This window comes from Ranitomeya imitator, chromosome 10 (assembly GCF_032444005.1).
Source record: "Ranitomeya imitator isolate aRanImi1 chromosome 10, aRanImi1.pri, whole genome shotgun sequence".
In the NCBI taxonomy this organism is placed as follows: Eukaryota; Metazoa; Chordata; class Amphibia; order Anura; family Dendrobatidae; genus Ranitomeya; species Ranitomeya imitator.
Genome location: NC_091291.1, coordinates 144,590,900 through 144,616,425, shown reverse-complemented (window position 1 = coordinate 144,616,425; position 25,526 = coordinate 144,590,900). Strand labels below are relative to the sequence as shown.

Below are 25,526 nucleotides of genomic sequence, written 5' to 3'. Positions count from 1 at the left end.
TGTAACATAGTACTGCCATCATACAGGGGCCACATAATAGTGCCATACATTATAAATATGTAACATAGTACTGCCATGATACAGGGGCCACATAATAGTGCCATACAGTGTACATATGTAACATAGTACTGCCATCATACAGGGGCCACATAATAGTGCCATACAGTGTACATATGTAACATAGTACTGCCGCCATACAGGGGCCACATAATAGTGCCATACAGTGTACATATGTAACATAGTACTGCCATCATACAGGGGCCACATAATAGTGCCATACAGTGTACATATGTAACATAGTACTGCCATCATACAGGGGCCACATAATAGTGCCATACAGTGTACATATGTAACATAGTACTGCCGCCATACAGGGGCCACATAATAGTGCCATACATTATACATATGTAACATAGTACTGCCGCCATACAGGGGCCACATAATAGTGCCATACATTATACATATGTAACATAGTACTGCCATCATACAGGGGCCACATAATAGTGCCATACAGTGTACATATGTAACATAGTACTGCCATCATACAGGGGCCACATAATAGTGCCATACAGTGTACATATGTAACATAGTACTGCCGCCATACAGGTGCCACATAATAGTGCCATACAGTGTACATATGTAACATAGTACTGCCATCATACAGGGGCCACATAATAGTGCCATACAGTGTACATACGTAACATAGTACTGCCATCATACAGGGGCCACATAATAGTGCCATACATTATACATATGTAACATAGTACTGCCGCCATACAGGGGCCACATAATAGTGCCATACAGTGTACATATGTAACAGAGTACTGCCATCATACAGGGGCCACATAATAGTGCCATACATTATACATATGTAACATAGTACTGCCGCCATACAGGGGCCACATAATAGTGCCATACAGTGTACATATGTAACATAGTACTGCCATCATACAGGGGCCACATAATAGTGCCATACAGTGTACATATGTAACATAGTACTGCCATCATACAGGGGCCACATAATAGTGCCATACAGTGTACATATGTAACATAGTACTGCCATCATACAGGGGCCACATAATAGTGCCATACAGTGTACATATGTAACATAGTACTGCCATCATACAGGGGCCACATAATAGTGCCATACAGTGTACATATGTAACATAGTACTGCCATCATACAGGGGCCACATAATAGTGCCATACAGTGTACATATGTAACATAGTACTGCCGCCATACAGGGGCCACATAATAGTGCCATACAGTGTACATATGTAACATAGTACTGCCGCCATACAGGGGCCACATAGTATATATACAGTGAGGGGCGCGGACCCCGGGGTCTCACCGTTTCCTTTGGTGCCATATGGCAGACTGTACGCGGAGCGATTCTCGACCCAGAAATAATCACTGATCTGCAGAAAGATTCTGTGATTTCTGGAGAAACTGAAATAAATCAGGAGAAAAGTGATAAAATCCCGGTGACATCAGTGGGGCCCAGCACTACAGGATAACGCTGCGGTACAGCAGTGCTAGAGGACCCCAATATACTCGAGCTCCTAGAGCAGGCACACATGGCGGGGTCTGCAGGGAAGCCCACCCTCCAACAGTGCGGGGCCCAGTGTGCTCGGTCCAGACCGACGGCCCCGGCGGGTGACGGTCACTGCGGACTCACTTGGTAATGATGGCGGCTGCTCTGGCTGCAACCTCCCCCGCGGTGCACGACGGACGTCTGACAGGATTTACGTCCCACGGCCTGAAGGGAAGGAGAAGACCAAATATATTACACCTGACGTGACTGCGTGCTGCCCCCTGCAGGACAACGAGCCGCACTGCCGGAGAGTCACCTCACCTGATAAATAACAGGAGGCCGAAGAAGAGAACGGCAGAAGCGGCGACCTTCAGGACCACCCGACCTACAACAGCGAGAAGAGGAGGTTATACCCCACCAAGACCACCCGACCTGCAACAGTGAGAAGAGGTTATACCCCACCAAGACCACCCGACCTGCAACAGCGAGAAGAGGAGGTTATACCCCACCAAGACCACCCGACCTGCAACAGCGAGAAGAGGTTATACCCCACCAAGACCACCCAACCTGCAACAGCGAGAAGAGGTTATACCCCACCAAGACCACCCAACCTGCAACAGCGAGAAGAGGAGGTTATACCACACCGAGACCACCCGACCTGTAACAGCGAGAAGAGGAGGTTATACCCCACCAAGACCACCCGACCTGCAACAGCGAGAAGAGGAGGTTATACCACACCAAGACCACCCAACCTGCAACAGTGAGAAGAGGTTATACCCCACCAAGACCACCCAACCTGCAACAGCGAGAAGAGGAGGTTATACCCCACCAAGACCACCCGACCTGCAACAGCGAGAAGAGGTTATACCCCACCAAGACCACCCGACCTGTAACAGCGAGAAGAGGTTATACCCCACCAAGACCACCCAACCTGCAACAGCGAGAAGAGGTTATACCCCACCAAGACCACCCAACCTGCAACAGCGAGAAGAGGAGGTTATACCCCACCAAGACCACCCGACCTGCAACAGCGAGAAGAGGTTATACCCCACCAAGACCACCCGACCTGTAACAGCGAGAAGAGGTTATACCCCACCAAGACCACCCAACCTGCAACAGCGAGAAGAGGTTATACCCCACCAAGACCACCCAACCTGCAACAGCGAGAAGAGGAGGTTATACCCCACCAAGACCACCCGACCTGTAACAGCGAGAAGAGGTTATACCCCACCAAGACCACCCAACCTGCAACAGCGAGAAGAGGTTATACCACACCAAGACCACCCGACCTGTAACAGCGAGAAGAGGAGGTTATACCCCACCAAGACCACCCGACCTGCAACAGCGAGAAGAGGAGGTTATACCACACCAAGACCACCCGACCTGTAACAGCGAGAAGAGGTTATACCACACCAAGACCACCCGACCTGTAACAGCGAGAAGAGGTTATACCCCACCAAGACCACCCGACCTGTAACAGCGAGAAGAGGTTATACCCCACCAAGACCACCCAACCTGCAACAGCGAGAAGAGGTTATACCCCACCAAGACCACCCAACCTGCAACAGCGAGAAGAGGAGGTTATACCACACCGAGACCACCCGACCTGCAACAGCGAGAAGAGGTTATACCCCACCAAGACCACCCGACCTGTAACAGTGAGAAGAGGAGGTTATACCACACCGAGACCACCCGACCTGTAACAGCGAGAAGAGGTTATACCACACCGAGACCACCCGACCTGCAACAGCGAGAAGAGGAGGTTATACCACACCAAGACCACCCAACCTGCAACAGTGAGAAGAGGTTATACCCCACCAAGACCACCCGACCTGCAACAGTGAGAAGAGGTTATACCCCACCAAGACCACCCGACCTGTAACAGCGAGAAGAGGTTATACCACACCAAGACCACCCAACCTGCAACAGCGAGAAGAGGAGGTTATACCCCACCAAGACCACCCGACCTGTAACAGCGACAAGGAGTTATACCCCACCAAGACCACCCAACCTGCAACAGCGAGAAGAGGTTATACCACACCAAGACCACCCAACCTGCAACAGTGAGAAGAGGAGGTTATACCCCACCAAGACCACCCGACCTGTAACAGTGAGAAGAGGTTATACCCCACCAAGACCACCCGACCTGTAACAGCGAGAAGGAGTTATACCACACCAAGACCACCCGACCTGTAACAGCGAGAAGAGGAGGTTATACCCCACCAAGACCACCCGACCTGCAACAGCGAGAAGAGGTTATACCCCACCAAGACCACCCGACCTGTAACAGTGAGAAGAGGAGGTTATACCACACCAAGACCACCCGACCTGTAACAGCGAGGAGTTATACCACACCAAGACCACCCGACCTGTAACAGCGAGAAGAGGAGGTTATACCCCACCAAGACCACCCGACCTGCAACAGCGACAAGGAGTTATACCCCACCAAGACCACCCAACCTGCAACAGCGACAAGGAGTTATACCCCACCAAGACCACCCAACCTGCAACAGCGAGAAGAGGTTATACCACACCAAGACCACCCAACCTGCAACAGCGAGAAGAGGTTATACCACACCAAGACCACCCGACCTGTAACAGCGAGAAGAGGAGGTTATACCCCACCAAGACCACCCGACCTGTAACAGCGAGAAGAGGTTATACCCCACCAAGATCACCCAACCTGCAACAGCGAGGAGTTATACCACACCAAGACCACCCAACCTGCAACAGCGAGAAGAGGTTATACCACACCAAGACCACCCAACCTGCAACAGCGAGAAGGAGTTATACCCCACCAAGACCACCCAACCTGCAACAGCGAGAAGAGGTTATACCACACCAAGACCACCCAACCTGCAACAGCGAGAAGAGGTTATACCCCACCAAGACCACCCGACCTGTAACAGCGAGAAGAGGAGGTTATACCCCACCAAGACCACCCGACCTGTAACAGCGAGAAGAGGTTATACCCCACCAAGATCACCCAACCTGCAACAGCGAGGAGTTATACCACACCAAGACCACCCAACCTGCAACAGCGAGAAGAGGTTATACCACACCAAGACCACCCAACCTGCAACAGCGAGAAGGAGTTATACCCCACCAAGACCACCCAACCTGCAACAGCGAGAAGAGGTTATACCACACCAAGACCACCCAACCTGCAACAGTGAGAAGAGGTTATACCACACCAAGACCACCCAACCTGCAACAGCGAGAAGAGGTTATACCCCACCAAGACCACCCAACCTGCAACAGTGAGAAGAGGAGGTTATACCCCACCAAGACCACCCAACCTGCAACAGTGAGAAGAGGAGGTTATACCACACCAAGACCACCTGACCTGTAACAGCGAGAAGGAGTTATACCCCACCAAGACCACCCAACCTGCAACAGCGAGAAGAGGTTATACCCCACCAAGACCACCCGACCTGCAACAGTGAGAAGAAGAGGTTATACCCCACCAAGACCACCCGACCTGCAACAGTGAGAAGAGGAGGTTATACCCCACCAAGACCACCCAACCTGCAACAGTGAGAAGAGGTTATACCACACCAAGACCACCCAACCTGCAACAGCGAGAAGAGGTTATACCACACCAAGACCACCCAACCTGCAACAGCGAGAAGAGGTTATACCCCACCAAGACCACCCGACCTGCAACAGTGAGAAGAGGTTATACCACACCAAGACCACCCAACCTGCAACAGCGAGAAGGAGTTATACCACACCAAGACCACCTGACCTGCAACAGCGAGAACGGGTTATACCACAGCACCCACCAGACGGGTATGCACGGCTCGGCAGACAGTATCACACAGGAGAGGATTAGATACACGGTTCTAAAGTCAGCTTCACACAGGATAGGATTACATACACAGTTTAGCAGACAGTATCACACAGGAGAGGATTAGATACACGGCTCAGCAGTCAGTATCACACAGGATAGGATTAGATACCCGGCTGAGCAGACAGTATCACACAGGATAAGATTAGATACACGGCTCAGCAGTCAGTTTCACACAGGATAGGATGAGATACACAGCTCAGCAGTCAGTATCATACAGGAGAGGATTAGATACACGGCTCAGCAGTTAGTATCACACAGGATAGGATGAGATACACAGGTCAGCAGTCAGTATAACACAGGAGAGGATTAGATACACGGCTCAGCAGTATCACACAGGATAGGATGAGATACACAGGTCAGCAGTCAGTATCACACAGGAGAGGATTAGATACATGGCTCAGCAGTCAGTATCACACAGGATAGGATTAGATACACGGCTCAGGAGTCAGCATCACACAGGATAGGATTAGATACACAGTTTAGCAGACAGTATCACACAGGAGAGGATTAGATACACGGCTCAGCAGTCAGTATCACACAGGATAGGATTAGATACCCAGCTGAGCAGTCAGTATCACACAGGATAGGATTAGATACACGGCTCAGCAGTCAGTTTCACACAGGACAGGATTAGATACACAGCTCAGCAGTTAGTATCACACAGGATAGGATGAGATACACAGCTCAGCAGTTAGTATCACACAGGATAGGATGAGATACACAGGTCAGCAGTCAGTATCACACAGGAGAGGATTAGATACATGGCTCAGCAGTCAGTATCACACAGGATAGGATTAGATACACGGCTCAGCAGTCAGTATCACACAGGAGAGGATTAGATACACGGCTCAGCAGACAGTAACACACAGGATAGGATTAGATACATGGCTCAGCAGTCAGTATCACACAGGATAGAATTAGATACACGGCTCAGCAGACAGTATCACCCAGGATAGGATTAGATACACGGCTCAGCACACAGTATCACACAGGATAGGATTAGATACACGGCTCAGCAGACAGTATCACACAGGATAGGATTAGATACACGGCTCAGCAGTCAGTATCACACAGGATAGGATTAGATACACGGCACAGCAGTCAGTATCACACAGGATAGGATTAGATACACAGCTCAGCAGTCAGTATCACACAGGATAGGATTAGATACACAGCTCGGCAGACAGTATCACACAGGAGAGGATTAGATACACAGCTCGGCAGACAGTATCACACATGATGGGGGTTGTAGTGCAGAGATGGAGGAGAGCAGGGACTGTATTTCCGCCTCTGTGACTTTCTGATTGCTCTGTAGCAGATAATAATGGCTGCTGTAACTAGATATGATGCACTGGCTGATAGCGGAGGACAGTAGCTCACAGTGAGGGAACAGTTTGGCTCTTAGCATTTTTGCAGTCCGTTTAATTTCCTTTCTTTCATCCGCGTTTTGCTGCAGAGTCGTTCATGGCGTCGATCACTGATTGAATTTTCTCATTGAGAAGGAAATGGCGCAATCATCTGCGACATCTGAAGGAAACAATATAAATCATCATTTATGTGTGATATCATCAGACTTCTGGAGCAGATCCATTAAAGGGCCAGTGCACACACTCATGTAAGGAGGGGTGGGGGCAGGGAACTGACAACTTTTGCTGAGCTTGTGGTGGAAGCACCTAGTGTGGTTATGTCTATTGCATCAGACTGCGAGGGAGAAGACGAGGCAAGACCCCAGGGAGACAGGACCCCAGAGAGGCAGGACCCCAGGGAGACAGGACCCCAGGGAGGCAGGACCCCAGGGAAGCAGGACCCCAGGGAGACAGGACCCCAGGGAGACAGGACACCAGGGAGACAGGACCCCAGGGAGACAGGACCCCAGGGAGGCAGGACCCCAGGGAGACAGGACCCCAGGGAGGCAGGACACCAGGAAGGCAGGACACCATGGAGACAGGACCCCAGGGAGGCAGGACCCCAGGGAAGCAGGACCCCAGGGAGACAGGACCCCAGGGAGACAGGACCCCAGGGAGGCAGGACACCAGGGAGGCAGGACACCATGGAGGCAGGACCCCAGGAAGGCAGGACACCAGGGAGGCAGGACACCAGGGAGGCAGGACCACAGGAAGGCAGGACACCATGGAGACAGGACCCCAGGGAGGCAGGACCCCAGGGAGGCAGGACCCCAGGGAGACAGGACCCCAGGGAGGGAGGACCCCAGGGAGGCATCGTTTTCTGCCATTGCACCAGGATGACGATGACGGTGAAATATTTTGCTCTGCACAATCCCCTGTGTCACCGGGTTTTATTACTCTGGCGCCAATTTGCCATTTGTGGCTGGGGAGCGCTGCTGTGCCCCATCCCAGGAGACCCACACGATGCTCAGACCTTCTTGGTACCTGGTACAGGCCTTATTTATGGAGTGGTAAACTGGGTAATCCCTTCTCTGGGGCAAAAATCAAGATTGGACCAGGGAGACAGGACCCCATTGAGGCAGGACCCCAGGGAGGCAGGACCCCAGGGAGACAGGAACCCAGGGAGACAGGACCCCAGAGAGACAGGACCCCAGGGAGACAGGACCCCAGGGAGACAGGACCCCAGGGAGACAGGACCCCAGGGAGGCAGGACACCAGGGAGGCAGGACCCCAGGGAAGCAGGACCCCAGGGAGACAGGACACCAGGGAGGCAGGACCCCAGGGAGACAGGACACCAGGAAGGCAGGACCCCAGGGAAGCAGGACCCCAGGGAGACAGGACCCCAGGGAGGCAGGACACCAGGGAGGCAGGACACCAGGGAGGCAGGACACCAGGGAGACAGGACCCCAGAGAGACAGGACCCCAGGGAGACAGGACCCCAGGGAGACAGGACCCCAGGGAGGCAGGACACCAGGAAGGCAGGACACCATGGAGACAGGACCCCAGGGAGGCAGGACCCCAGGGAAGCAGGACCCCAGGGAGACAGGACCCCAGGGAGACAGGACCCCAGGGAGGCAGGACACCAGGGAGGCAGGACACCATGGAGGCAGGACCCCAGGAAGGCAGGACACCAGGGAGGCAGGACACCAGGGAGGCAGGACCACAGGAAGGCAGGACACCATGGAGACAGGACCCCAGGGAGGCAGGACCCCAGGGAGGCAGGACCCCAGGGAGACAGGACCCCAGGGAGGGAGGACCCCAGGGAGGCATCGTTTTCTGCCATTGCACCAGGATGACGATGACGGTGAAATATTTTGCTCTGCACAATCCCCTGTGTCACCGGGTTTTATTACTCTGGCGCCAATTTGCCATTTGTGGCTGGGGAGCGCTGCTGTGCCCCATCCCAGGAGACCCACACGATGCTCAGACCTTCTTGGTACCTGGTACAGGCCTTATTTATGGAGTGGTAAACTGGGTAATCCCTTCTCTGGGGCAAAAATCAAGATTGGTGACCCCGCACTGCTGCTGGGTGCTGACCCCATTCTTGTATATATGTCGCCATCGTGTGTGATCAGCAGTGGGCGATCTGATAACGACCTGTCATAGTAACGATCCGCTTGGGAATATATTGATCTTGGCTCGGGGCAGCTCGCTGATTTTGCCTTTGTGTGCTCATCGTTATTTCCTTGTACACATTGCCAGGTGGGGTTTGGCATCGGGACAATCTATCACAGGCATAAAAATGGAAGAAACCGCAGAAAAATCTGCATTTGTTAACATAATTTTTTTTCTGTTAGGAAGTTATAAGGGTTACTAGTTGACCAGCAATTTCTTATTTTTCCAACAAAATTTACAAAACCATTTTTTTAGGGATCACCTTACATTTGAAGAGAGTTTGGGGGGGTCAATATAACAGAAAATACCCAAAAGTGACACCATTCTAAAAGCTGCACCACTCAAGGTGCTCAAAATCACATTCAAGAAGTTTATTAACCCTTCAGGTGCTTCTCGAGAACTAAAGCAATGTGGAAGGAAAAAATGAACATTATACTTTTTTCACAAAATATCTGGAACCAATTTTTTCCATTTTCACGGCGGTATCAGGAGAAAATGGACGAGAAAATTTGTTGTGCAATTTCTCCTGAGTACGCCGATACCCTATCTGTGGGGAAAAACCACTGTTTGGGTGCATGGCAGGGCTCAGAAGGGAGAGAGAACCGTTTGACTTTTTGAATGTAAAAATGGCTGGAATCAATGGCGGGCGCCAACACACCCCTAACCCTAATCCCAACCATATCCCTATCCCTAGCCCAACCCTAACCCTAGCTTTAGCCCAACTCGCTTTAGCCAACTCTAACCCTAATGGAAATAAATATATATTTTTTATTTGAATACTTTTCCCTAACTAAGGGGGGTGATAAAGGGTGGTTTATTAACTATATATATATATATATATATATATATATATATATTTATTATTTTTTTTATTTATTTTTTTTTGATCACTGTGATAAGGTCTACCACAGTGATCAAAATCAACCAATAGGAAAAATTTCATATTGTTGCCGGATGCAAGGCGGCAGATCTCCTTCCCGGAAGCAGATTCCGGCGGCCCGCGGGACATCACGGGGGCGGGGGTTGAGAGAAATTAAATGAGCAGTATTATAGTAGTTATATTCTTGTATATAGGAGCAGTATTATAGTAGTTATATTCTTGTACATAGGGGCAGTATTATAATAGTTATAAAGCAAAAGAAAAAAGTGAGCTGCACAGCCTTCCTTCTTCCGGCAGATCAGCAGCAGTGAGTGGTGACAGACTGACTTCAGTGCAGGGGGTGCTCGCATAGAAAATAGATGCAAACATGTGGATAAGAACAGAAAATGCGGCAGCACTCACCCATCTGTGGTCCAATTCTTTATTCAAAACATGAAAAAATACAGCCTTGCGGTCCGAGGGAGTGCAGATGGACGGGAGGTGAGCAGGTGAACGACGACGGCCGTTTCACGCTGATCTGAGCGCTTCTACGTAGAAGCGCTCAGATCAGCGCGAAACGGCCGTCGTCGTTCACCTGCTCACCTCCCGTCCATCTGCACTCCCTCGGACCGCAAGGCTGTATTTTTTCATGTTTTGAATAAAGAATTGGACCACAGATGGGTGAGTGCTGCCGCATTTTCTGTTCTTATCCACATTATAATAGTTATATTCTTGTACATAGGGGCAGTATTATAGTAGTTATATTCTTGTATATAGGAGCAGTATTATAGTAGTTATATTCTTGTACATAGGGGCAGTATTATAGTAGTTATATTCTTGTACATAGGGGCAGTATTATAGTAGTTATATTCTTGTACATAGGAGCAGTATTATAGTAGTTATATTCTTGTACATAGGAGGAAGTATTATAGTAGTTATATTCTTGTACATAGGAGCAGTATTATATATAGTAGGTTATTCTTGTATATAGTAGGCAGTGTTATAGTAGTTATATTCTTGTACATAGGGGCAGTATTATAGTAGTTATATTCTTGTACATAGTGTAAGATTGCTCTCGCTAAGTGTATTGGGGGACACTCGCTTGGCACGGGATTAACGTAGTCAGGCACGATTTTTCCAAACAGTCCATACGGTTTATTAAATTGTCATAAACCGGGTTATGCACAGTTCATGTTATACGTTCCATAGAACACAACAGGCACCAACTGGCACATGCCTCTCTCAGGTTTTCAGGTACGTCTATCATGCACTTGAGGAAGGAAGTCTCCTTCTCTTCTGCTGTCAGACACCCATCTTGTTCCGCTTCCAGAGGTAACTTCTTCTGAATGTCACCAGCTTTCAGATGTTTGGCCAGGACAGACACCTGCCGCTCCATCTTCTCCCAGGCTGCTTTGTTCATTGCCTGGCTTTCGGCCAGGCGATCTCTGAGGTCCGCTACCTCTTTCTCTAAGGCCCCCACACGGCGCTCAGCAGCCCGTCTCCGAAGCTCCTCTTGCTTCAACCGGGTATCCACTTCAGGCCCCACTCCTTTGGTGGCCTCCTCCACTTCTGCACCCTCAGACTCAGCACTGTCAGCGTCAGCCCTCTCTTGGATCTCAGCGGTGATATCCTCAGGTTCGTCCCTTTTTCCTGGGACTTTAAAGTACTCCAGACACTTCCAAGTCCTCAGCACCAGGTTTTCTGGAGCCTTCACCATCTTCCGTCACATCTTCACAAGGTGCAACTGGTACAGCCCCTTTGCCTTTTCTACGTCTCCGGCGACGGGAGGTAGACTTGCTATTTGTACCCGAGTCAGCTTTACTGCACTCTTTACCACTGGCGTCATCATCTGAATGAGAGTCACCACAATAGTCTGTCTCACACCCCACAACACGGTGACCCCTCAAGTCACTCTTTAACCATGTTTCAGCTTCATAGGCTTTAGTAACCACATCACCTAAAGTCAAATTGGGGTACTCATCAGGTGACATGTCCGTAAGTTGGGCAGATGCACCTTCCCCACTGGTCAATCCGCCATCTGACCCAACTACTTTGGGAGAAATAAATGCTTTAAGGTATGCAACCCCACCAGCTGAGAGCCCTCCATTCTCTTGTTGTAAAGAAGCTCCCTTCTCCCACAAGTCTGTGAACAACCTAGAGTCCCGGCCAATTATCACTGGGCAGGGTAAGGTTGAGACTACGGCCACATCATGGATTGCACTGTCCTTGGCCGCCTCGACCACCCTGGCTACTGGATAACCCTCAGTGTGCCCATGGATGCAGGTTACACTGACTCTCCTATCAGGCATTTCAAAGCACTCGGGTGCAACCCTCACTAGAGTCACGGGGCTCCTAGAATCGACCAGTCCGCACATTTCCATCTCATGCATCCGCAGGGCACACCCCCGTAAACTTTCACCAGGTGGATAGTTCACACAGCATACCGGACACACATAACTTACTCGCCCTGGGCACCAATTTGCCTGCGGTACCTCTTTGGGACGCTCCGCCCCCTTTTGGGAAACCACCATTTCCCGAGATTAAACCTCTTTTTGGGCTCCTACCCCTCTTCGGGTTACCGCCCCTTTTTGGGACTCTGCCCCCTTTTGGGCAACCATCCCCGTTAGGGTCCCTGCCCACTTTTAGGGACACCCCCTTCCCTGGGGTACACCCCGTGGACTTCGCCACTGCACTCAGGCCCCAGTTCGCACAGTACACCACTATGTCTCTGGGCTTGTACTGGCCCTTTAAGAGTCTGCACGATCTGGGAAAGGAAAAAAAATATATATATATTTTTTCTTTTTTATATGTCACTTCACCAGCTCCTGCTGCTACTGCCACAGCTCCCACTGCAAACACATAAAACCGGCACCTCCGGCTGACGACAAGCCACTGCAGCTCCGGCTACTGCTCAACCTCTTGCTGCAATTGCAGCTATGATCCACAAGGCTCTGCACGGCTCTACCGCAAACTTCGTGGACCCGCCGATCCACAGCAAGATGCTTGTCAGCTTTGTAACCCCGCCGAGTTACAGCCAGACGCAATATTCGTGGCCCGCCGAGCCACAGCAATTATCACTGAACGTGCCACCTGGAACATTGCCCGCATTTGAACGCCATATGTAAGATTGCTCTCACTAAGTGTATTGGGGGACACTCGCTTAGCACGGGATTAACGTAGTCAGGCACGATTTTTCCAAACAAACAGTCCATACGGTTTATTAAATTGTCATAAACCGGGTTATGCACAGTTCATGTTATACGTTCCATTGAACACAACAGGTACCAACTGGTGATATTAACTTGCAACTTTATCTTAACACTTCATTTACGGCTTTGACTCACGGACACTAAACATGCTGGACCTCTCACTTCGCCCAGTTACCATGGGTGTCCGTACGCCGTACACTTCACCAATGTCCCAAGTCACATACAGCGCATATGACACTGGGTCGCGGTCTCTAAACACGCCGAACCTCACTCCGTTCAGTCACCGTGGGAGACCACACAGTTCATAGAACATTACAAGCACCAACAGTCTGTATAGGTACCTGACGGGAGCTCCTGCTCCACCTGCTGACTCCTTGCCAGTCCACTCCTCTGGGAAAGATGCCTCACAGGGATCACCAACTTGCCTTGGTGGCATATCTTAGTCCAGACCCACCGAAGGATGGTAGCTTCCCCACATGAACCGCACAAGTGACCTGTCCAGGTGCTATTCAGGACCTCATCCAACACCCCAGGCCACCCGCAAGTCCAAAGCCCCACCATGTGCTCTTCAGAACTCCTACTCCCAGGAAATCCAACACACCCGGCTCACCAGGTCCAAACCCCACCATGTGCTATTCAGGACTCCTACTCCCAGGAGATCCAACACAGGTGGTTCAGTGTGCTATTCAGGGATCCGGTCCTACTCCCAGGACCTCCCAACACACAGGCTCTCCAGGACCTTCCACTGGAACCACACAGGAACCATACAGAGGGAACCATGTGACCCACACCGTGGTCACATTATATATCCTTAACCACTCCCCTGGGTGGGAGTGTGGATGTGTGGCTAGTTTTTCCCACCCATCTCACACAACTAGCCTAGTAAGTCTCCCTTACAGCTACACCATACATATACACACTTGAGGGACTACAGGTCCCAGAACAACAACATTGCATCAGACTTACTACGCAGACTCCCTCTGCGACACATGTCGGCCATTCACAACACAGCCAGTCACTGTTTCACCACGATTATCACAATAGATATGCCTCCATGCACATCCTAAGGAACACTCACAGCGCCCCCTAGCTGTCACCGGGGTCACTGCATCACAATAGGGGCAGTATTATAGTAGTTACATTCTTGTACATAGGGGCAGTATTATAGTAGATATAATCTTGTACGTAGGGGCAGTATTATAGTAGTTATATTCTTGTACATAGGAGCAGTATTATAGTAGTTATATTCTTGTACATAGAGGGCAGTATTATAGTAGTTATATTCTTGTACATAGGAGCAGTATTATAGTAGTTATATTCTTGTACATAGAGGGCAGTATTATAGTAGTTATATTCTTGTACATAGGAGCAGTATTATAGTAGTTATATTCTTGTACATAGGAGCAGTATTATAGTAGTTATATTCTTGTACATAGGAGCAGTATTATAGTAGTTATATTCTTGTACATAGGGGCAGTATTATAGTAGTTATATTCTTGTACATAGGGGCAGTATTATAGTAGTTACATTCTTGTACATAGGGGCAGTATTATAGTAGTTACATTCTTGTACATAGGGGCAGTATTATAGTAGATATAATCTTGTACGTAGGGGCAGTATTATACTAGATATATTCTTGTACATAGGGGCAGTATTATAGTAGTTATATTGTTGTACATAGGGGCAGTATTATAGTAGTTATATTCTTGTACATAGGGGCAGTATTATAGTTGTTATATTCTTGTACATAGGAGCAGTATTATAGTAGTTATATTCTTGTACATAGGAGCTGTATTATAGTAGTTATATTCTTTTATATAGGGGGCAGTATTATAGTAGTTATATTCTTGTACATAGGGGCAGTATTATAGTTGTTATATTCTTGTACATAGGAGCAGTATTATAGTAGTTATATTCTTTTACATAGGGGCAGCATTATAGTAGATATAATCTTGTACGTAGGGGCAGTATTATCTACTATATAATTGTCTAAGGGTCACTTCCGTCTGTCCTTCTTTCTGTCACGGTTATTCATTCCCTGATTGGTCTCGCCAGCTGCCTGTCATGGCTGCCGGGACCAATCAGCGACGGGCACAGTCCAGAAAAAAATGGCCGCCCCCTACTCCCTGCAGTCAGTGCCTGTCGCCTGCATACTCCACTTCGGTCACCGATAACACAGGGTTAATGCCGGCGATAACGGACCGCGTTACTGCTGCTATTAACCCTGTGTGTCCCCAACTTTTTACTATTGACGCTGCCTATGTGGCATCAATAATAAAAAATATAATGTTAAAAATATTTTTAAAAAAATAAACCTGCTATACTCACCCTCTGTAGTCCGCTGTGCCGCTCCCGCCGGCCGCCATCTTCCGCTGCAGTTTCCAGTGGCAAAGATGGTATGGCAGAAGGACCTGCCATGACGTCACGGTCATGTGACCGCGACGTCATCACAGGTCCTGCGCCCATACCGACGCTGGGACCGGAAGCTGCCGTGGACTACAAGGGGCCTTCAGAAAGGTGAGTATATGTTTATTTTTTCACCTGTGACAAACCTGGCTGGGCAATATACTACGTAGCTCTGTGCTGTATACTACGTCACTGGGCAATATACTATGTAACTGGGCAATATACTACGTGGCTTTGTGCTGAATACTACGTGGCTGGGCGATATACTACGTCACTGGGCAAAATACTACGTTACTGGCCAATATACTACGTGGCCCTGTGCTGTATACTACGTTGCTGTGCGATATACTACGTCACTGGGCAATATACTACGTGGCTGCGCAATATACTACATCACTGGGCAATATACTACGTGTCTGGGCAATATAATACGTGGGCTGTGCAATATACTACGTGGGCATGCATATTATTATTATTATTATTATACATTTTTATAGCGCCATTTATTCCATGGCGCTTTACATGTGAATACGGGGCAAATATAGACAATTACATTAAACATGAGCAGATAACAAGGCACACGAGTACATAAGGAGGGAGGACCCTGCCCGCGAGGGCTCACAGTCTGCAGGGGGTGGGTGAGGATACACTAGGAGAGGGAAGAGCTGGCTGTGCGGCTGTTCAGTAGGTTGAGGATCACTGCAGGCTGTAGGCTATATTCTAGAATACCCGATGCGTTAGAATCGGGCCACCATCTAGTAGTAGTTATATTATTATAGTAGTTACCGTATATATTCGAGTATAAGCCGACCCGAGTATAAGCCGACCCCCCTAATTTTGCCACAAAAAACTGGGAAAACTTATTGACTCGAGTATAAGCCTAGGGTGGAAATGCAGCATTTACCGGTGAATTTCAAAAATAAAAATAGATCATTATTTCCCCATAGCTGTGCCATATAGTGCTCTACACCATTCATATTTCCCCATAGCTGTGCCCCATATAGTGCTCTGCACCGTTCACTGTGCCCCCTAGCTGTGCCATATACAGTGCTCTGCACCGTTCACTGTGCCCCATAGCTGTGCCATATACGGTGCGCTGCACCGTTCATTGTGCCCCCTAGCTGTGCCATATACGGTGCTCTGCACCGTTCATTGTGCCCCCTAGCTGTGCCATATACGGTGCTCTGCACCGTTCACTGTGCCCCATTGCTGTGCCTTATACGGTGCTCTGCACCGTTCACTGTGCCCCCTAGCTGTGCCTTATACGGTGCTCTGCACCGTTCATTGTGCCCCCTAGCTGTGCCTTATACGGTGCTCTGCACCGTTCATTGTGCCCCCTAGCTGTGCCTTATACGGTGTTCTGCACCGTTCACTGTGCCCCCTAGCTGTGCCATATACGGTGCTCTGCACCGTTCACTGTGCCCCCTAGCTGTGCCATATACGGTGCTCTGCACCGTTCACTGTGCCCCATAGATGTGCCATATACGGTGCCCTGCACCGTTCATTGTGCCCCCTAGATGTGCCATATACGGTGCCCTGCACCGTTCACTGTGCCCCATAGATGTGCCATATACGGTGCTCTGCACCGTTCACTGTGCCCCATAGATGTGCCTTATACGGTGCTTTGCACCGTTCATTGTGCCCCCTAGCTGTGCCATATACGGTGCTCTGCACCGTTCACTGTGCCCCATTGCTGTGCCTTATACGGTGCTCTGCACCGTTCATTGTGCCCCCTAGCTGTGCCTTATACGGTGCTCTGCACCGTTCATTGTGCCCCCTAGCTGTGCCTTATACGGTGCTCTGCACCGTTCACTGTGCCCCCTAGCTGTGCCATATACGGTGCTCTGCACCGTTCACTGTGCCCCCTAGCTGTGCCATATACGGTGCTCTGCACCGTTCACTGTGCCCCATAGATGTGCCATATACGGTGCCCTGCACCGTTCATTGTGCCCCCTAGATGTGCCATATACGGTGCCCTGCACCGTTCACTGTGCCCCATAGATGTGCCATATACGGTGCTCTGCACCGTTCACTGTGCCCCATAGATGTGCCATATACGGTGCTCTGCACCGTTCACTGTGCCCCATAGATGTGCCATATACAGTGCTCTGCACCGTTCACTGTGCCCCATAGATGTGCTCCATATACAGTGCTCTGCACCGTTCATTGTGCCCCCTAGCTGTGCCTTATACGGTGCTCTGCACCGTTCACTGTGCCCCATAGATGTGCCTTATACGGTGCTCTGCACCGTTCACTGTGCCCCATAGATGTGCCATATACGGTGCTCTGCACCGTTCATTGTGCCCCCTAGCTGTGCCTTATACGGTGCTCTGCACCGTTCACTGTGCCCCATAGATGTGCCTTATACGGTGCTCTGCACCGTTCACTGTGCCCCATAGATGTGCCTTATACGGTGCTCTGCACCGTTCACTGTGCCCCATAGATGCTCCACATTAATCTGTGCTGCCGCTGCTACTGCTGCAATAAAAAAAAAAAACACATACTCACCTCCCTTGATTGCAGCTCCCAGCGTCTCGTTCCGGCGCCTCCATCTTCCCGGCGTCTCTGCTCTGACTGATCAGGCAGAGGGCGCCGCGCACACTGTATGCGTCATCGCGCCCTCTGCCTGATCAGTCAGAGAGCGCAGACGCCGGGAAGATGGAGGCGCCGGCCGGGAAGATGGATCGGCGCCCGGCGGCTGGAACGAGGACAGGTGAATATAACATACTCACCTAGTCCTGGCGATCCTCGCGCTGTCCCCTCCTGTCTTCGGCGCTGCAGCTTCTTTCTCTATCAGCGGTCACCGGCACCGCTGATTAGAGAAATGAATAAGCGGCTCCGCCCCTATGGGAGGTGGAGCCGCTTATTCATTTCTGTAATGAGCGGTCCCACGTGACCGCTGAAGAGAGGAAGAAGCTGCAGCGCCGAAGCCCGTGGGACTGCAGGGACAGCGCGAGGATCGCTGGGACTAGGTAAGTATACCCCAGCGCCCTCAGCCCCTCACCTGCCGACCCCACCGCTACCGTGACTCGAGTATAAGCCGAGGGGGGCACTTTCAGCCCTAAAATTTGGGCTGAAAATCTCGGCTTATACTCGAGTATATACGGTATATTCCTGTACATAGGAGCAGTATTATAGTAGTTATATTCCTGTACATAGGGAGCGGTATTATAGTAGTTATATTCTTGTATATAGGGGACAGTATTATAGTAGTTATATTCTTGTAAATAGGGGGCAGTATTATAGTAGTTATATTTTTGTACATAGGGGGCAGTATTATAGTAGTTATATTCTTGTACATAGGGGCAGTATTATAGTAGTTATATTCTTGTATATAGGGGCAGTATTATAGTAGTTATATTCTTGTACATAGGGGGCAGTATTATAGTAGTTATATTCTTGTATATAGGGGGCAGTACTATAGTAGTTATATTCTTGTACATAGGGTCAGTATTATAGTAGTTGTATTCTTGTACATAGGGGCAGTATTATAGTAGCTATATTCTTGTACATAGGGTCAGTATTATAGTAGTTATATTCTTGTACATAGGGGGGCAGTATTATAGTAGTTATATTCTTGTACATAGGGGCAGTATTATAGTAGTTCTATTCTTGTACATAGGAGCAGTATTATAGTAGTTATATTCTTGTACATAGGAGGCAGTATTATAGTAGTTATATTCTTGTACATAGCGGACAGTATTATAGTAGTTATATTCTTGTATATAGGAGCAGTATTATAGTAGTTATATTCCTGTACATAGGAGCAGTATTATAGTAGTTATATTCCTGTACATAGGGAGCGGTATTATAGTAGTTATATTCTTGTACATAGGATCAGTATTATAGTAGTTATATTCTTGTACATAGGGGGGCAGTATTATAGTAGTTATATTCTTGTACATAGGGGGCTATATTAGAGTAGTTATATTCTCGTACATAGGAGGCAGTATTATAGTAGTTATATTCTTGTACATAGGGGACAGTATTATAGTAGTTACATTCTTGTAAATTGGGGGCAGTATTATAGTAGTTATATTTTTGTACATAGGGGGCAGTATTATAGTAGTTATATTCTTGTACATAGGAGCAGTATTATAGTAGTTATATTCTTGTATATAGGGGCAGTATTATAGTATTTATATTCTTGTATATAGGGGGCAGTACTATAGTAGTTATATTCTTGTACATAGGGGGCAGTATTATAGTAGTTATATTCTTGTATATAGGGGGCAGTACTATAGTAGTTATATTCTTGTACATAGGGTCAGTATTATAGTAGTTATATTCTTGTACATAGGGTCAGTATTATAGTAGTTATATTCTTGTCGATCGATGAGAAAACACAGCTGACCGCACCACCGCTCAGAGGGAAAATCACTCCTGCTCACCTGCGATGGGAGTGTGACCGCCGGATCTTGGGTGCTTCAGCCAAAACACGTCTCAAAGTCCATCCAAGTAGAAAAGAAAAGGCAGCACTCACCGATCCTTCCACGAAAGGTAACTTTATTAGCTTACATAAAACTCTTCACGGCCGGGGGTGCAGATGTACAGAGTGCGGCAAGCCTGACCTTGCCGCACTCTGTACATCTGCACCCTCGGCCGTGAAGAGTTTTATGTAAGCTAATAAAGTTACCTTTCGTGGAAGGATCGGTGAGTGCTGCCTTTTATTTTCTACTTAGATGGACTTTGAGTAGTTATATTCTTGTACATAGGAGCAGTATTATAGTAGTTATAGTCTTGTACATAGGAGCAGCATTATAGTAGTTATATTCTTGTATATAGGGGCAGTATTATAGTAGTTATATTCTTGTATATAGGGGCAGTATTATAGTAGTTATATTCTTGTAAAAGGGGCAGTATTATAGTAGTTATATTCTTGTACATAGGGGCAGTATTATAGTAGTTATATTCTTGTAAAAGGGGCAGTATTATAGTAGTTATATTATTGTACATAGGGGGCAGTATTATAGTAGTTATATTATTGTACATAGGGGAAAGTACTGTCTACTATATTATCTGTACTTAGACAGTTATCACTGTGTTATATATGGCGTTACATAGGACTGCAAGGTAACATTTGCTTGGGAGTTTCCACTTGACAAACAAGTTTTATGACACCATCATGGACAACATGTCAACACCAGCCACAAAGTTCATTCTAAAATTTGCCCAGACCTCTTGATCCACATTGTCCTGGATGAACTTGTTGGACATATGTCTTTTCTCCTGAGTTATGTCACTATACAGTAATGTATCAGTGACGTCTGTTAACTATAATGTTTCTTTGTTACCGGAGAATATTTGCATCCATTGTAATTATATTAAAATAAACCAATAAAGATTAAAAGAAAAAAAATTGAACAATTCAAAAATAAGCTCTGGCTCCACGCAGTGTCAGGAGCAACTGGACTTCATCAGTCACTGAAATAAAGAAGTCCCTGTGATATCCACCAAAATGGATTGAGGAGCTTAAACTTCTCTGCAAAATCTCTCCAGCCATAGAGGAACAGGAACATCTCCATCAATGTTTCATTATAGAATAACGTCTTCTGGTAAAAGTCACATTCACTACATTTCTAGTGAATCGATTAGATTATTATTAGTAAACTCTTATCAAAGATTTAGAACATCACAACTCCCAAGATCCATCCCCAGAATGATCCATTTGTAGAATTTCTGAAGCAATGTAGAACTTAATTGTGAAAAGATGATCCTGCATTATCCATCTGCTGCAATCCAGAAGAATAGAAAGAAGAAACATTGTAACCACCTGTGATATTATCTGTCTCCACCCCAGTCAATCATTATTGTGCCAATATCAATAATTATTAGTGATTATTTATCACCCTAACAATAATGTCAGGAATTACCTGCGGTCACAAGCTGCCTCTTGTCTCCAGAAACACCAAGCACACAGCGAGTTCTCTGCTCATTAAAGCGCCTTTCTATTGTCTGACTCCGCTCCTCCCATAAATATACTACAACCTAGAAGCAAAGCTGAGACACAGAATGATCATTGCAATACAGGAGACTCATACAACGTTAAAGGTGTTAAATGAGACCTGCACAAAATATGTAATTTGTAGTGAAGTATTATTGCATATTATAGATGTACATAGGGAGCAGTATTATAGTAGTTATATTCTTGTATATAGGGCAGTATTATAGTAGTTATATTCTTGTATATAGGGGCAGTATTATAGTAGTTATATTCTTGTACATAGGGGCAGTATTATAGTAGTTATATTCTTGTACATAGGGGCAGTATTATAGTAGTTATATTCTTGTACATAGGAGCAGTATTATAGTAGTTATATTCTTGTACATAGGAGTAGTATTATAGTAGTTATATTCTTGTACATAGGGGCAATATTATAGTAGTTATATTCTTGTATATAGGGGCAGTATTATAGTAGTTATATTCTTGTATATAGGGGCAGTATTATAGTAGTTATATTCTTGTATATAGGGGCAGTATTATAGTAGTTATATTCTTGTATATAGGGGCAGTATTATAGTAGTTATATTCTTGTACATAGGGGCAATATTATAGTAGTTATATTCTTGTACATAGGAGCAGTATTATAGTAGTTATATTCTTGTATATAGGGGCAGTATTATAGTAGTTATATTCTTGTACATAGGGGCAGTATTATAGTAGTTATATTCTTGTACATAGGGGCAGTATTATAGTAGTTATATTCTTGTACATAGGGGCAGTATTATAGTAGTTATATTCTTGTACATAGGAGCAGTATTATAGTAGTTATATTCTTGTACATAGGAGTAGTATTATAGTAGTTATATTCTTGTACATAGGGGCAATATTATAGTAGTTATATTCTTGTACATAGGGGCAGTATTATAGTAGTTATATTCTTGGACATAGGAACACTATTATAGTAGTTATATTCTTGTATTATTGGAGCAGTATTATAGTAGTCATATTCTTGTACATAGAGAGCAGTATTATAGTAGTTATATTCTTGATCATAGGGAGCAGTATTATAGTAGTTATATTCTTGTACATAGGAGCAGTATTATAGTAGTTATATTCTTGTACATAGGAGCAGCATTATAGTAGTTATATTGTATATAGGAGCAGTATTATAGTAGTTATATTCTTGTACATAGGAGCAGTATTAGTTGTATTCTTGTGCACTTGTACATAGGAGCAGTATTATAGTAGTTATATTCTTGTACATAGGGGCAGTATTATAGTAGTTATATTCTTGTATATAGGGCAGTATTATAGTAGTTATATTCTTGTACATAGGGGCAGTATTATAGTAGTTATATTCTTGTACATAGGAGCAGTATTATAGTAGTTATATTCTTGTATATAGGGCAGTATTATAGTAGTTATATTCTTGTACATAGAGGCAGTATTATAGTAGTTATATTATTGGACATAGGAACACTATTATAGTAGTTATATTCTTGTATATTGTAGCAGTATTATAGTAGTCATATTCTTGTACATAGAGAGCAGTATTATAGTAGTTATATTCTTGATCATAGGGAGCAGTATTATAGTAGTTATATTCTTGTACATAGGAGCAGTATTATAGTAGTTATATTCTTGTACATAGGAGCAGTATTATAGTAGTTATATTCTTGTACATAGGAGCAGTATTATAGTAGTGATAGATGATGAGCTGTGCTGTAGTACAATGCATGCATATTTCATAGGTAACACCGATGTATACAGTACATAGATTATTCATGTAGTCCCTTGTATTCGTGGCTATGGTGCAGGACAGGACACATTCCTCTTCTACATTGATGCTCCCAATATAATGAACATAGTAACATACTTAGCAAGGTGGAAGAAATACATTTGTCAAACCAGTTCAGCCTATATTCCATCAGAATAAATCCCCAGATCTACGTCCTTCTAAAGAACCTAATAAATGTAAGATACCATATTGTTCTGCTCCAGGAAGACATCCAGGCCTCTCTTGAACCCCTTCGACTGACACCTCCTCAAGGAATTCCAGATTCTCACTGCCCTAACAGTAAAGAATCCTCTTTTATGTTGGTGAAAAAACTTTCTCTCCTCCAGACGCAGAGAATGCAACCTGTGACCGTCACCTTCCTTGGTATAAACAGATCCTCAGCGAGTTATTTGTATTGTCCCCTTATACTTATACATGGTTATTAGATCGCCCCTCAGTCGTCTTTTTTCTAGACTAAATCCTAATTTTGCTAAGCTCTCTGGGTATTGTAGTTCCCCCATCCCCTTTATTAATTTTGTTGCCCGCCTTTGTACTCGCTCTAGTTCCATTATATGCTTCCTGAGCACTGGTGCCCAACACTGTACACAGTACTCCATGTGCGGTCTAACTAGGGATTTGTACAGAGGCAGTATAATGCTCTCATCATGTGTATCCAGACCTCTTTTAATGCACCCTATGATCCTGTTTGCCTTGGCAGCCGCTGCCTGGCACTGGCTGCTCCAGGTAAGTTAATCATTAACTAGGATCCCCAAGCCCTTCTCCCTGTCAGATTTACCCAGAGGTTTCCCGTTCAGTGTGTAATGGTGATATTGATTCCTTCTTCCCATGTGTATAACCTTACATTTATCATTGTTATAAAGAACCTTACATTGAATGAAGAGACACTTCATATCTAAGGTCTCCTCTTCAGAAGAAGGAAAGCTCGAAAACACATGAGCAATTCACAAAAGAAAAACATTCAGAAATTGTTCATGTGGAACATGAAGTAGGTGAACCCCGGCCAAGTACACATAACCCGCACTCAGGTGACATCAGAATACTTTTGTAGTTAGGATCATACAGAATGTAGGCGGCAGATAAGCGTCACCTATAAGGAGCCTGAAGAAACCTGCAAAGAACCATGATCCATCCTCCGATATTTAGTGGGCTCCATTGGCAAAGCGGTATGGTTGTCAATGAGGCTGTCACGGAGTCCTTCTCCGGTACCACACAATCAACAGAGCCAGCGAAGAGTGAACAATCCCAAGACCTTTATTTAGGCAAAAATACGAAAGGTCCATATACGATCCACCACACAAAGGATAAAATAGTCCTGAACACGAATGCAGTTCAGTAACAGGATAAAAGTCCAACAATCCAGCAGATAGAGGATAGCATAGTCCATATACGATTCTTTCTCTCTGATGTGCAATGAACACATCATTCCACACAGGACTCATCTGTGTGTCACCTCCCTGATATTTACAAGTCCCTCTCCCCATTCACAGGTTAGGGGGGTGGGTCGCAGGGGCTCATTGTTTCAACAAGCTAATTCAATATGTCATTAGCATATTAGCAAACAACATTCACTGACCCTGTGGAGAGATAACAGTACAGGACTATGGGGGCCAATATCAGATGGCAAATAACAGCAATTCAACAATTGGCAAATAACTCATCCTACAAGAGAACACCATGATAATCAGTAAAATATAAATATACACAAAATGATACCCACATAACATATCCCACCATCACAGAGGCCACGGCTAAACCCAAGAAATACCCTGCAAGATTATAAGAAACCCCCAAAGAACGAGCTGCCAAATCTGAAATGTCAAGCAAAATATTATAATTGTGGCCAATAAGAAGCAGAAAGTGTCTTGTGTGTCCCCTTCCGACTCGCGTGTCCCCTTCCGAATCGTGTGTCCCCTTCAGGTGCTTCACTGGAATTAATGGAATGTGGAAGGAAAAAAATTTATTTTTTCCTTTTTTTTTCAAAAGTATTTTACTTTAGCTCCAATTTTTTTTACTTTTGTTAGTTTAGTTTTTTTTTAGTAACTTTAGTTCCATTTTTTTTTACTTTCACAAGGTTAAAAGAAAATGACCCCCCACATTTGTTGTGCGATTTCTCATGAGTACACCAGTACCCCGTATGTTGGGAAAAACTACTATTTGGGCGCACAGCAGGGCTTGGAAGAGAAGCAGCAGAGTTTGAATTTTTGAACGCAAAAATTGCTGGAATCAAGAGCGGACACCATGTTGCGTTTGGGGAGCCCCTGATGTGCCTAAACAGTGGAAACCCCCCCACACGTGACCTGATTTTGGAAACTACACCTCTCACAGGTGCAGTCACTGGGTACTTGCATCTGGTAACTAAACTTTCCCATATTTTCCTTCTTTCATGATGTTTAAGGTCTATT

The 25,526-nt window shown here is 46.3% G+C and overlaps 1 protein-coding gene across 3 annotated transcripts in view; it reads right to left on the bottom strand.

Moving 5' to 3' along the window:
* LOC138652032 (CMP-N-acetylneuraminate-beta-galactosamide-alpha-2,3-sialyltransferase 4-like) overlaps positions 1 to 21,387 on the bottom strand; it is a 175,280-nt gene extending 153,893 nt beyond the window's left edge. For all 3 annotated transcript variants that reach the window (XM_069742738.1, XM_069742739.1, XM_069742737.1), the window contains exons 1-5: positions 21,256 to 21,387; positions 6,768 to 6,914; positions 1,856 to 1,919; positions 1,679 to 1,759; positions 1,352 to 1,449 (exon numbers count right to left, since the gene is read on the bottom strand). In XM_069742738.1, the coding sequence (XP_069598839.1) occupies positions 1,352 to 1,449; positions 1,679 to 1,759; positions 1,856 to 1,919; positions 6,768 to 6,795 (271 nt within the window). In that variant the 5' untranslated portion in view covers positions 6,796 to 6,914; positions 21,256 to 21,387. The remainder of the gene's footprint in view (positions 1 to 1,351; positions 1,450 to 1,678; positions 1,760 to 1,855; positions 1,920 to 6,767; positions 6,915 to 21,255) is intronic.
* Between the last annotated feature and the right edge of the window lie 4,139 nt (positions 21,388 to 25,526).